Here is a 12,718-nt window from a genome sequence, read left to right as displayed (position 1 = left end):
TTATATAATAAGTTATATAAAGTCATTTATATAGATCACAAACCTATTGAGTCAACAGCAAGAGATACTGCTTCTGAACCACTAAAATGCTTTGGGGATGTTTCATATCAGTATCATTGTGTAGCTTGAATTTATCAGAAGTCTTACGCTAGATCATTTCTTATTATTTCTGAATGTGATCAGCATCTATCAGACATTATTTCTAAATAAAAGCAGAGGAAAATTAAAGTTTGAATACTATGTGTCAGCAAATGTAGTAGGTGTTTTTTCTACACCCCTCGTAAAACATCCAAAGTGGAATGGGTGGCATTCACTGTTTACAGGTCATGCAACTTTTAAAGAAGCTGTATTTGATACATCTGTGAACAAGCTTGTACAAGTGCCAATGTGTTAAAAAGCTACAGAGCAACAGCTTTTGGATTTTTAAGTTTCAATTTGTCACACACCTCAAGAAAGCCCACGCGGAGAAATGCCTTTCACTTTCTCACCTCTCAGCAGAAAAGAAACAGTCTGAAAAGAAAAGCAGCTAACTCAAAGACAGACCCAGGGGCCAACACTGACTAGCTACTGAAATAGGATGCCCCATTGTTTGGGGCGCACAATATGTCTTCATCAAAAATCAACTGAACCATATGAAAGTCAACTCATTCTATCCTTGTGGTACGGACTCCTCATCCACAAAATGTGTTCCGTTTTATGTATTTTCTACTCACGATATTTCTGCACAAAGCCTGGTCTTGTCTGTCCAACTTGAGTATATTTGAGTTTAAAGGGAATATAGTTTAAATGTGCACAGAATTAGAGGGTAAATGTAGGCTTACAAAGCAAGAAAATATGGCAGAGTTACAGAGCAGCTATTTGAATAATAATACCTAGAGTGGGATAGAAAGGGACAGAGTATCCGGAAACACAAAATGAGGAGCAAATTTCACCATTAGTTCCCATTTTGGCCCATAGTGGCTATTTCCTGATTGCATGCAGTATTCAGGGGAAATAAAAACAAACAAACAAATTCAGATTATCATGACATGGTTACAAGGAGATCAAAGCAGGGATCTAAACATTCATGAGTATGTCACTTTCCAAACAGACAGACAGAAAGGTTGGTGGGGTAGCATTGTTTGTACAAGAGGAATAAAAAGGGAAAGAAAATATTGGTAGGAGTAATATGCAGTTGCCCTAATAGTAACTGTGGGATAGAGAATAAAATCAGGAGAAAAGGAGGGCATGCAAAAGTAGTAGTACAGTAATCATAAGTGACTTTAATCTTCATGTAGATTGGGATAGTCAAATTGATAGGGAAGCCATGAGAAATATATCTGGGTCAGTTTCCTTGAGTAATATGTTGTGAATCCAACCAGGTTTTTAAGTGATATTAGAGTAAAAGATCCCTGGGAAACAGCAACCATAATGTCCCTCTGAGACAGGCAAGAAGGGGTAAGATTAAGGAACCTTGGATGACGAGAGCGGTGGAGCTTCTAGTGAAGAGGAAGAAGGTAGCTTACATAAGGTGGAGGAAGCTAGGGTCAAGTTCAGCTAGAGAGGATTACATGCAGGCAAGGAAGGAGCTCAAAAATGGTCTGAGGAGAGCCAGGAGGGGGCACGAGAAAGGCTTGGCAGAAGGAATCCGGGAAAACACAAAGGCATTTTACACTTACGTGAGGAATAAGAGAATGATCAAAGAAAGAGTAGGGCCGATCAGGGATAGCATAGGGAACTTGTGTGTGGAGCCTGAGGTGGTAGGGGAAGCCCTAAATGAGTTTTTTGCTTCTGTCTTTACGAAAGAAACGAACTTTGTAGTGAATGAAACCTTTGAAGAGCAGGTGTGCATGCTGGAATGGATAGAGATAGACGAAGCTGATGTGCTGAAAATTTTGTCAAACATTAAGATTGACAAGTCGCCAGGCCTGGATCAGATTTGTCCTCGGCTGCTTTGGGAAGCGAGAAATGCAATTGCTTCGCCACTTGCGAAGATCTTTGCATCCTCGCTCTCCACTGGAGTCGTACCTGAGGACTGGAGAGAGGCAAATGTAATTCCTCTCTTCAAGAAAGGAAATAGGGAAATCCCCGGCAATTACAGACCGGTAAGTCTCACGTCTGTCGTCTGCAAGGTGTTAGAAAGGATTCTGAGGGATAAGATTTATGACCATCTGGAAGAGCATGGCTTGATCAAATACAGTCAACACGGCTTTGTGAGGGGTAGGTCATGCCTTACAAGCCTTATCGAGTTTTTGAGGATGTGACTAGAAAAGTTGATGAGGGTCGAGCTGTGGATGTGGTGTATATGGACTTCAGTAAGGCATTTGATAAGGTTCCCCATGGTAGGCTCATTCAGAAGGTCAGGAGGAATGGGATACAGGGGAACTTAGCTGCTTGGATACAGAATTGGCTGGCCAACAGAAGACAGCGAGTGGTAGTAGAAGGAAAATATTCTGCCTGGAAGTCAGTGGTGAGTGGAGTTCCACAGGGCTCTATCCTTGGGCCTCTACTGTTTGTAATTTTTATTAATGACTTGGACGAGGGGATTGAAGGATGGGTCAGCAAGTTTGCAGACGACACAAAGGTCGGAGGTGTCGTTGACAGTGTAGAGGGCTGTTGTAGGCTGCAGCAGGACATTGACAGGATGCAGAGATGGGCTGAGAGGTGGCAGATGGAGTTCAACCTGGATAAATGCGAGGTGATGCATTTTGGAAGGTTGAATTTGAAAGCTGAGTACAGGATTAAGGATAGGATTCTTGGCAGCGTGGAGGAACAGAGGGATCTTGGTGTGCAGATACATAGATCCCTTAAAATGGCCACCCAAGTGGACAGGGTTGTTAAGAAAGCATATGGTGTTTTGGCTTTCATTAACAGGGGGATTGAGTTTAAGAGTCGTGAGATCTTGTTGCAGCTCTATAAAACTTTGGTTAGACCGCACTTGGAATACTGCGTCCAGTTCTGGGCGCCCTATTATAGGAAAGATGTGGATGCTTTGGAGAGGGTTCAGAGGAGGTTTACCAGGATGCTGCCTGGACTGGAGGGCTTATCTTATGAAGAGAGGTTGACTGAGCTCGGTCTCTTTTCATTGGAGAAAAGGAGGAGGAGAGGGGACCTAATTGAGGTATACAAGATAATGAGAGGCATAGATAGAGTCGATAGCCAGAGACTATTTCCCAGGGCAGAAATGGCTAGCACGAGGGGTCATAGTTTTAAGCTGGTTGGTGGAAAGTATAGAGGGGATGTCAGAGGCAGGTTCTTTACGCAGAGAGTTGTGAGAGCATGGAATGCATTGCCAGCAGCAGTTGTGGAAGCAAGGTCATTGGGGTCATTTAAGAGACTGCTGGACATGTATATGGTCACAGAAATTTGAGGGTGCATACATGAGGATCAATGGTCGGCACAACATTGTGGGCTGAAGGGCCTGTTCTGTGCTGTACTGTTCTATGTTCTATGGTCATTACATCATTCAGTATGAGGGGGACAAACTTTTGTTGAAACAACTATGCTAAGCTTAAGTAAGGAACAATGACAGTGCTGGCTGGAATGGACTGTGGAAGGAGTTTAGAAGCAAAGACAATTGAGAAACAATGGCAAAAATTTAAGACATTAAATCATAGCTCAAAAGTAAAGGCATTATCTAGTGAGATAATCTCCCCTAGGATGGGATTAAGCAAATCATGGTTAACCAAGGATGTTAAGGATGGCATCAGACTGAAAGAAAAAACATATAACGTGGCAAAGATTAGGAAATTGGGGAAGTTTTAAAAACTAAAAAAGGTGACTTTAAAAAAAAGCAATAAAATAAATTTAAGAAACTTTGCAAGTGATATCAAGGGCAATAAGAGCTTCTCTAAGTAAATTAATAGGAAGAACAAAGCCAAAGCGAACAGACCACTTAAAGTATATGGCTGGGAAATAATAATGGAGAACCAGGAAATGGCAGATGAATTGAATCAGATCTTGCATCAGTAGACAGACTAATAGTGTCACAAAATTACTAAACACTCAAGGGGCAAAAGAACAAAATAAATATAAATAATAAATATATAACCAGAGAAAAAGAGTTTGAGAAACAAATGGGGCTAACAACTGATTGGTTGCATCCTAGAAAGTAGCTACAAGATATTGTACGTACGGGTAGTAAACTTCCAGGAATCTTAAGATTCTTAGAACATCCTGAAGGATTGTGAAACTACCAATGTATCACCTTTTTTAAAATAAAGGGAGGGAGGAGAGACCTATAGGCCAGTTAACTTAAATGTGTTATTGGGAAAGCGCTAGAGTCTTTAATGCTTTAGCAAAGATCTGAAGTTCACACTATGGTTGGAGTCATTGATTGGTTCACCAATCAGACTGGATTTATACAAATGTTTCATTTCCCACCTAAGACATCTTTAGTCCAGCCTCCATTGAAGTGTTGTGTTCTGTTCAGTTCTGAATACATGTGCCCTCCTCCATCTGGAGGAACCTCAGGGGATCTCTCTCCCACCGCAATTCTCTTGTAATCTCCTCGGCCTCGAAACTGCTCAACTATGTCCTGAAGCAAACCAGGTTCTACAGCCACATCACCTTCCTCACCCTCATTTCCTACCTACCAATCTCATCCTGCCCCCTTGACCGGTCTGTCCTCCCTGGACTGACTTATCCCCTCCCTACCTACACTCACCCCTACTGGATCGAACCCCGCTTCTTTGACTTGTCTGTCTCCTCTCCACCTATCTTCTCCTCTATCCACCTCCTCCTCTCCCCTGTTCTGATGAAGGGTCTAGGCCCAAAATGTCAGCTTTTGTGCTCCTAAGATGCTGCTTGGCCTGCTGTCTTCATCCAGCTCCACACTTTGTTATCGCGGATTCTCCAGCATCTGCAGTTCTCATTATCTCTGAATATATGTGGTCTGGTTTGTCATGGGCGGTGGGGGGGGTTCTGTTTTTGGTTTTGCTCTGTAGGGGGATGCAGATGGGGTCTAGGGATGCTATACAACACTGAAGATTTTTCCTAGAAGGATGAACGAAACATTTGCATGAAAACTAGTTAGTTCGGTGAACTAACCAACAACACCGATGTTAGAGTCTATTATGTAGGATGTGCAAGCACAGCATTTAAAAATACATAAGATCAGGATAATCAAGCAGAGTCAGCATGGTTTCATGAAGGGGAAAACTTAGTAGATTTCTCTGAATATATAAAATAGGCAGACAGATAATGGTGAAGCAGTGAATATAGTTTTTCAGAAAGCACTTGATAAAGGTACTACACCTTGGGATACTTAATTGAGCTTGTGGAGTTAGATACAGTAAGTTTATATGGATAGAACTTTGAATAACTAATAGAAGAGGCGGGGGGGGTGGGGGGAAGCTTTTTCAGGACACGTACCGTTGGCGTATCAAAGGGATCAGTGGATCACTTGGATGCGGAAATTTAGTGATAGCCAAGTTTGCGGATGACAAAAATAACTGCAGAGGTGAGTAGTGTGGATAACACCAAGTGTTTGCAGAAGGATGTAGAGAGGTTAAGCAGGCAAAACATTGGCAATGGAATTTAATGTGAGGTCACACAATCTAGCAGAGTGTGTAGCTGGATATTACTTAAAATGAGAAGGAATGGAAGTACTCCTTTGCAAATCACAAGATGCCAGCATCCAAGTTCAGCAGGTAATAGCGAAGGCTGTTGAAATTTTGGTCTTTATTTCAATTTGATTGGGGTGTAGCAAGGAGAGGGCTTGCTAAAACTGTAGGGTACTAGTCAGACCAAAGCAAGCATACTATGAACAGTTTAGGCCCCTTATCTGGGGAAAAAGGTATATTAGCATTGGAGGCAGGGTTCATTAGCCCATTTTGTCAGAGTGCAGAGGATGAGTGTCTTATCAAGAGAGGTTGATTAGATTGAGCCTGTGCTCGTTACATTTGAAAGACTGAGGCAATCTTATTGAAACATAAGATTCTTAGAAGACTTGACAGGATAGATGCAGAAAGGTTGTTCCCCTTTTGGAAAAGACTAGGGCCAGAGGACACAATTTTAGAATAAAAAGGGGTTACACACTTAAGACTAAGTGCAAATTTATTTCTTGTTTATACATCTCTGGAATTCTTCATCACAAGGCTTTTGAAGTTAGGTCATTAAACATATTCAAGACTGAGAAATAGATTTTTAATTAGTATGGAATTAAAATTTATAAAGAGAGAGCAGGAAAGCAGAGTTGAAGATCATTAGGTTGACCACATTCTCAAATAAATGGCAGATTGGAGCCAATGGGCTAAATGGCTAATTTGTGCTTCATTCAATAATCACTTTGCCAGTTATTAAAAGGATATGTTTGTTATCAAGATGTTTGTTTATTGATGAACTATCACTTGTCCTAGATAGCAGTCAAAATCATGTAAGTTAAATCTCAGTGATTGATTTATAATTTTGGGAGTACCCATAAAACAGCAGACCTTGATTACTCGTGCACTCCTCCCATCAGGGTTTTGACACAACCTTCTATTCATAAACAGATCTTTCCATCTGTATTTTGGAATTCAAAGTTAATTACAAGTTACAAGCTCAATGTACTCTGAGCACATGACCAATAATTACATTAAACAACCTTTATTCACAAGTGAGTTGGGTCATACCAGCAAATGTTACGGCAAGTACTTGCAACCATATTCTGAACAAGTTCAACTGATGTTGAATTTTACAGACACAGCTTCTGTCCTTTCTGTAGTGTATTCCCTCTTCTCAGTATGCCTTCAATACTGGCTAGCTATTTTGCAGCCTTCAGTGATGCTATTGGTTTGCAATGAAGTGGTCACATGCTAACCTGCAACATAAGTAAAGAGTTGGTGAAAAAAGCACTGCTTTTATGCAAAGATACCACAGAAAGAGGTAGGAGGGAAACAGCCAGGTAAGTAACCATCATTAAGTGCAAATAACTGATATATTTCAACAAAAAAGGTCAGATCTTGTAATTGAGTTGGATTTGTGTACTACCTTTCAATACTTGTCACTTCTTCAAGCAGTGTTCAGAAATAATATTTGGAACTAGTGAATTTCACCAGTTCCACAAGAAAGTGTGTGTTAAAACATCTAAATATCTCAAAACAAAGTAGGAATAAAAACAGGGAGGCCTCTACATGCCTGCTCTGCTAATCAGTATCATTGTGGCTAACTTCCGTCTTCGGCTCCACTTTCCTACCTGCTCTCCATCTTGCTCAATTCTAAGAGACCAATGAAGATTTTGCCTATCTCATGCTGAATATAGGCAACAATGCAACATCTGCAGCCTTCTGATGACATGTAATTCAGAAATTACTTATTCCTTTTGCATATGATTCAACAGTACCCATTCAGCTTTGTGCACAGGTACAAGGAACAATCTTCAGAAGTTGACAATTAGTCACCTCCTTTGCTCTTCTGATAGTGGTTGGGATGGGGGGTCGAAATCAAGAGAAAACAATGCCAATTATACATCCCATTTGAAAAAAAAGTTGGCATTGAATCAAATTCCAACACCATCAGACTGTGTATTATAGATCACTGAATATTTGCATGAAATAAATTTTAGACTTTTGTCAATTATCTTAAATCTGTGTTCTCTACCAATCCATCAGCCAGCAGAATCAACAGGAAGCAAGTGGACTGGTTAGCATTTTCATATTGCGTTAGCATGTGGCCATTTCAAAGCAAACCAATAACATCACTGAAGGCTGCAAAATTTACAGCAACATTGAATGCTAGCTTTTGCTGTTTAAATTCTGCAGTATTGAGAGATGATATCAGTTTCAAAGGTCACAATCATTTTAAGTGAGTGCTCATTATCAATAAAAGCTGTCAGAAGTTGCAAGGAGAGTTCAATTCAAAAGAATGAATTAGTTAGACCCGAATTACCACCAATTTGAACAGACTTTACAGGGATCACATTCTGTTACTACACTATGCGTGAATCACCCTGTTTAAGTAAGCTTGCCAATGATTCAAGATAATGGGAACTGCAGATGCTGGAGAATCCAAGATAACAAAGTGGGGAGTCTGAGGGGGGAGTTGGAGGGGGAGTCCTCTATCCCTCTATCTTCTGTATCCAACTTTGTTATCACGGATTCTCCAGCATCTGCAGTTCCCATTATCTCTGATACAATTTTAACCTCACTGCGAAGCCTCTCGAAGAAATTATCCTCCTCCCTCTGGCAGGAACCTCAGGGGATCTCTCTCCCATTGCAACTTGTCTGTCTCCTCGCCACTTATCTTCTCCTCTATCCATCTTTGATCTGCCTCCATCTCTCCCTATTTATTTCAGAACCCTCTCCTCAACCCCTTTTCTGATGAAGGGTCTAGGCCCAAAACGTCAGCTTTTGTGCTCCTATGATGCTGCCTGGCCTGCTGTGTTCATCCAGCTCCACTTTGTTATCTCTCATTGCCAATGATTCCTAGCTTTGAAAGTAATCCTTATTATACAATTTTATCCTATCAACAATCAAGGATTTGGAGAGAAACCTACAAACCATCCAAGATTTAAAAATGCACAGATGTAAGTTAAGTAGACAGATCGATGGACAAAAAAATGCCAGGTGAACACTAAGAATAGATGTTTCACCAATTTGGATAAATAACCAAAATCCTTTATCAGCTACACCTGAAAGTACATTGCTAGGCTTTTCCTCCAACTTTGTTTCATTCTGAAAACAAACATATGACACATGACTCCTCTTGACATGGTTTAAAAAGGGTCAGTTTTTGGTAACCCCTTAATACTAGGCCACTTTGTTCCCAGAATCCCTTTAGCATTCTAAACCTTGTCAACCAGAGACTAATGCCCATCAGACCCCAGATGCTGCCAAACACTCCACCCTTGGACATAGCTATTGTAGGAGCTGCACCATTTTCACAACAAGCTATGCCTTTTTTCAGCCACAACCATTAGCAGTCCAAAACTCATGGCAGCATGTACTTGAACAGTGTTGTTGTGGGCACTACACCTACCCCAACCTTCCACTCCCCACCACCATATCACTCCTGCATCGTTCACCCCAGACATCAGCCTGCACTTCCCAACTTCTCCCCACAGATACTGACCATTACAGCTTTAACGCTCACATCCCCAAAACCATCCACTCACTGTTAACTCTCACTCTTTCCACTAGTCCCCCAACTAGATATTACCACCTGCTTCTACCTCCTGGGCACTGCAACCCTCCCGCTGAAAAACACCCTCGCACCTCTCATGATGATCCACTAACGAAAACCCGCAGTGCTCCCCATCATCTCCTCCAGACACTGACCCTGACCCCGAACCCCATCCTGCAGTCTCCTAACTCTCCCTTCCTCCACTGACGGCCAATCGTTACCTCCCGTTCATTGGACCCACCTCATTCCTGGGCACAGAATCCCACCCCAAATCCCAACAATGCCGACGCCTCCTCATAAGATAAACCACCCCCAAAGCATATAGACATGGTCTCCAACCGCACCACAGGCAATGTTTCTACCTTCTTCTAAGCTTCCCCCACCGTCCCCATGCAATACCGCGTTATCAATCCAACATCCTCTTCAAGTCCCTGACCCCACTTGCCAGGCAGTTGACTCCCCCACACTGTCTGGGCAGCTTCTTCCCCCTTCCCCTCCAGATATCCTCCCTCCCACCTCCAACCCGGGGGCACAACCTTCCTTCCATCCCCCCACCTCGGGAATGGCCAGCCCCTTACCCGTTCTGTGCCCACCCTCGTCGCCGCTCGGGATCTCCGGAGGTTGATAGCAGGCGGTGAGCGGAGTAGATTCTTAAGACGGCTGGTGATGCTACCGCTCCCCGTGGCGGCGGCCGCCATTCGACCTCAAGCCCCCGGAAGAGAGAGAGTCGTCCCGAACAGATAAAGAAAAAAGTTTCCACCAGAAAAAAAAACTACAACTGTTTTTAAAAAAGACACAAAACGCGTGTACGAAAGCCTATCACGTTAAACAGCACGGCAAGGATGAACGGTTTGTTTACTGACTGTCTCTGTCACCACCTCCCGCACGTACTCGTGGCCTGAGATTTAAATTCCAGCCGCTAACGGCCGCTCCAACCGCCAGCTCAACGCGCGCACCCCTTCAAACTCAAACCGTCATGGCCCATTGGCGTTGAGAAGGATGATTGTCAGACGTGATACCCAATTGTTCGTCGATCCTACCACCCTCCCACCCACTGAATCCAGTCAGCTGCGCAGGGATTCTGACTCAGATCAGATGATTGGATGGAAAGCTGATGGACTGTTGATCAAGCCAATAATTTGTTCTTCAGAAGTAGGAGCTGTTCGGCGCGTCGTCGTCCCACCCACTGAGCCTGATGATTGGATGAAAGTGAGGTTCCTCTGGCGCCCACTCGACTGAGGTAGTCTGATACATGAAAAATTTGGTGGTATTTCTCTCCTATCCTTAGACTGCGTGTTCGGAAGTCAGTTACATGAACCCCTGAAGAGCTCAACTGATCATTCCTCTTGTGGTAATCTTTTGACAAATGAGCCCATTTACCCCATCTTGAACTGCCACTTTTTAAAAAAATTATTAATGGCTTGTGGGTGCCCGTGGATGAGAGAAAATTTATTGCTTATTTCCAATTGCCGTTGAGAAGGTCGTATTGAATTGCCTTCTTGCACCGTTGCAGCACATCTGCTATTGAAAGGATGCCATTACGCACAAGAATGATGTCCATGGAACTGAGTTCCAAAAACTTGACCAGTGACACTGGAGGAATGGTGACATATTTCCAAGTCAGAATGGGGTGTAGCTTGGCGGGGGAACTTGCAGGTGGTGGGGTTCCCATATATCTGCTTCCTTTGTCCTTCCATACAGTAGTGGCTATACAGTCATTGCAATGTACGGCACAGTCCAACTTGTCTGTGCCGACCAGACCTCCTCTATAAATCTAGTCCATTTGCCAGCATTTGGCCCATATCCCTCTAACCCTTTCCTATCACATACCCATCCAGATGCCTTTTAAAAGTAACTGTACCAGCATCCACCACTTCCCCTGGCAGCTCCTTCCATATATACATCACCCTCTATTTAGACGAACTCCAAAGTCCAGAGATACTTAAAATCAAACAACAGAGGCAGTAGCTATATCATACAGCAGTATAAGTTCTTTCTCCATTGATTCACTTTCCACCATGTGGTCACCACCTTTGTCACCCTTCCTTGTTTTGTAGAGTGCTGTTGTTTTGACCCTTTTTTCACAAAGTTCCAAAACAACGCAAAAGCTGAAAATAATAATTACTGCTCCAAATTTGAGGAAATAAACTCCACCACTGAAATTACCTCAAAATGACACAAAGCTGAGTGAGGAAGATGCCATGAGAATACAAGGTGACTTGGACAGGCTAGGTGAGTGGACGGATGCATGGCAGATGCAGTTTAATGTGGATAAATGTGTGGTTATCCACTTTGGTGGCGAGAACAGGAAGGCAGATTACTATCTAAACGGAGTCAAGTTAGGTAAAGGGGAAGTACAACGAGATCTGGGTGTTCTTGTACATCTGTCAATGAAAGCAAGCATGCAGGTACAGCAGGCAGTGAAGAAAGCTAATGGCATGCTGGCCTTCATAACAAGAGGAATTGAGTATAAGAGCAAAGAGGTCCTTCTGCAGCTGTACGGGGCCCTAGTGAGACCACACCTGGAGTATTGTGTGCAGTTTTGGTCTCCAAATTTGAGGAAGGACATTCTGGCTATGCAGCATAGGTTCACGAGGTCAATTCCCAGAATGGCGCGACTATCATATGTTGAAAGATTGGAGCGACTGGGATTGTATACACTTGAGTTTAGAAGGATGAGAGGGGATCTGATAGAGACGTATAAGATAAGATAATTTAAAAAAAGGATCGGACATTCTGGAGGCAGGAAGCATGTTTCCGCTGATGGGGGAGTCCAGAACCAGAGGATACAGTTTAAAAATAAGGGGTAGGCCATTTAAAACAGAGTTGAGGAGTAACTTCTTCAACCAGAGAGTGGTGGATATATGGAATGCTCTGCCCAGAAGGCAGTGGAGGCCAAGTCTCTGGATACTTTCAAGGAAGAGATGGATAGAGCTCTTAAAGATAGTGGAATCAAGGGTTATGGGGATAAGGCAGGAACAAGATACTGATTGTGGATGATCAGTCATGATCATAATGAATGGTGGTGCTGGCTTGAAGGGCCAAATGGCCTACTCCTGCACCTATTGTCTATTGTCTAAAATAAGGATCAGGTCTGACAGCTGCAAACATTCCCCGTCCTCCATCTTGGATTACCCAGAATGGTTGTGGGTTTGGAACATGCTGTCTAGTGATCTTTGGTGAATTTCTGAAGTGCATCTATTCGATGGTACCTGCTGTGCACTGATAGTAGAGGGAGTGGATGTTTGTAATGTGGTGCTAATCAAGTGGGCTGCTTTGGGGTGAATGATGCAAAGCTTGTTGAGAGTCAAGTAGAGAGTATCCCATTACATTCCTGACTTTTGACAGTGGACAGACTTTGGGTACTCAGGAGATGAGTTACTCATTGCAAGGTTCTTAGCCTCAATGTGTTCTTGTAGCCACTGTATAAATGGTGAGACTAATTCAATTTCTAATCAGTGCTAACCCCTGGATGTTGATAGTGGGGAGTTCAGTGATGGTCATGTAACTGAATATCAAGCAAAAGAGAATCTAACTAAAGCGACTGGATGTTCAATTGCATTATCATTTCTGAAACCCCAGTCTCAAAATCCTGGGAGACTACCATCAGTGAAAAACTCAACTGGACAGCCATATA

General features: G+C 42.8%; 1 protein-coding gene across 4 annotated transcripts in view; it reads right to left on the bottom strand.

The window, feature by feature from the left end:
- The window catches only part of LOC125447829 (mitogen-activated protein kinase-binding protein 1-like), a 161,243-nt gene extending 151,163 nt beyond the window's left edge, over positions 1-10,080 (bottom strand). For 2 of the 4 annotated variants that reach the window (XM_048522594.1, XM_048522595.1), the window contains exon 1: positions 9,660-10,080. In XM_048522594.1, the coding sequence (XP_048378551.1) occupies positions 9,660-9,779 (120 nt within the window). In that variant the 5' untranslated portion in view covers positions 9,780-10,080. The remainder of the gene's footprint in view (positions 1-9,659) is intronic. The other 2 variants (XR_007246610.1, XM_048522593.1) reach the window with 2 other exon arrangements.
- Positions 10,081-12,718: the final 2,638 nt, after the last annotated feature.

The sequence above is a fragment of the Stegostoma tigrinum genome, chromosome 39 (assembly GCF_030684315.1).
Source record: "Stegostoma tigrinum isolate sSteTig4 chromosome 39, sSteTig4.hap1, whole genome shotgun sequence".
Classification (NCBI taxonomy): domain Eukaryota; kingdom Metazoa; phylum Chordata; class Chondrichthyes; order Orectolobiformes; family Stegostomatidae; genus Stegostoma; species Stegostoma tigrinum.
The sequence above is the reverse complement of the archived record's forward strand: the minus strand, read 5'-3'. Positions and strand labels throughout refer to the sequence as shown.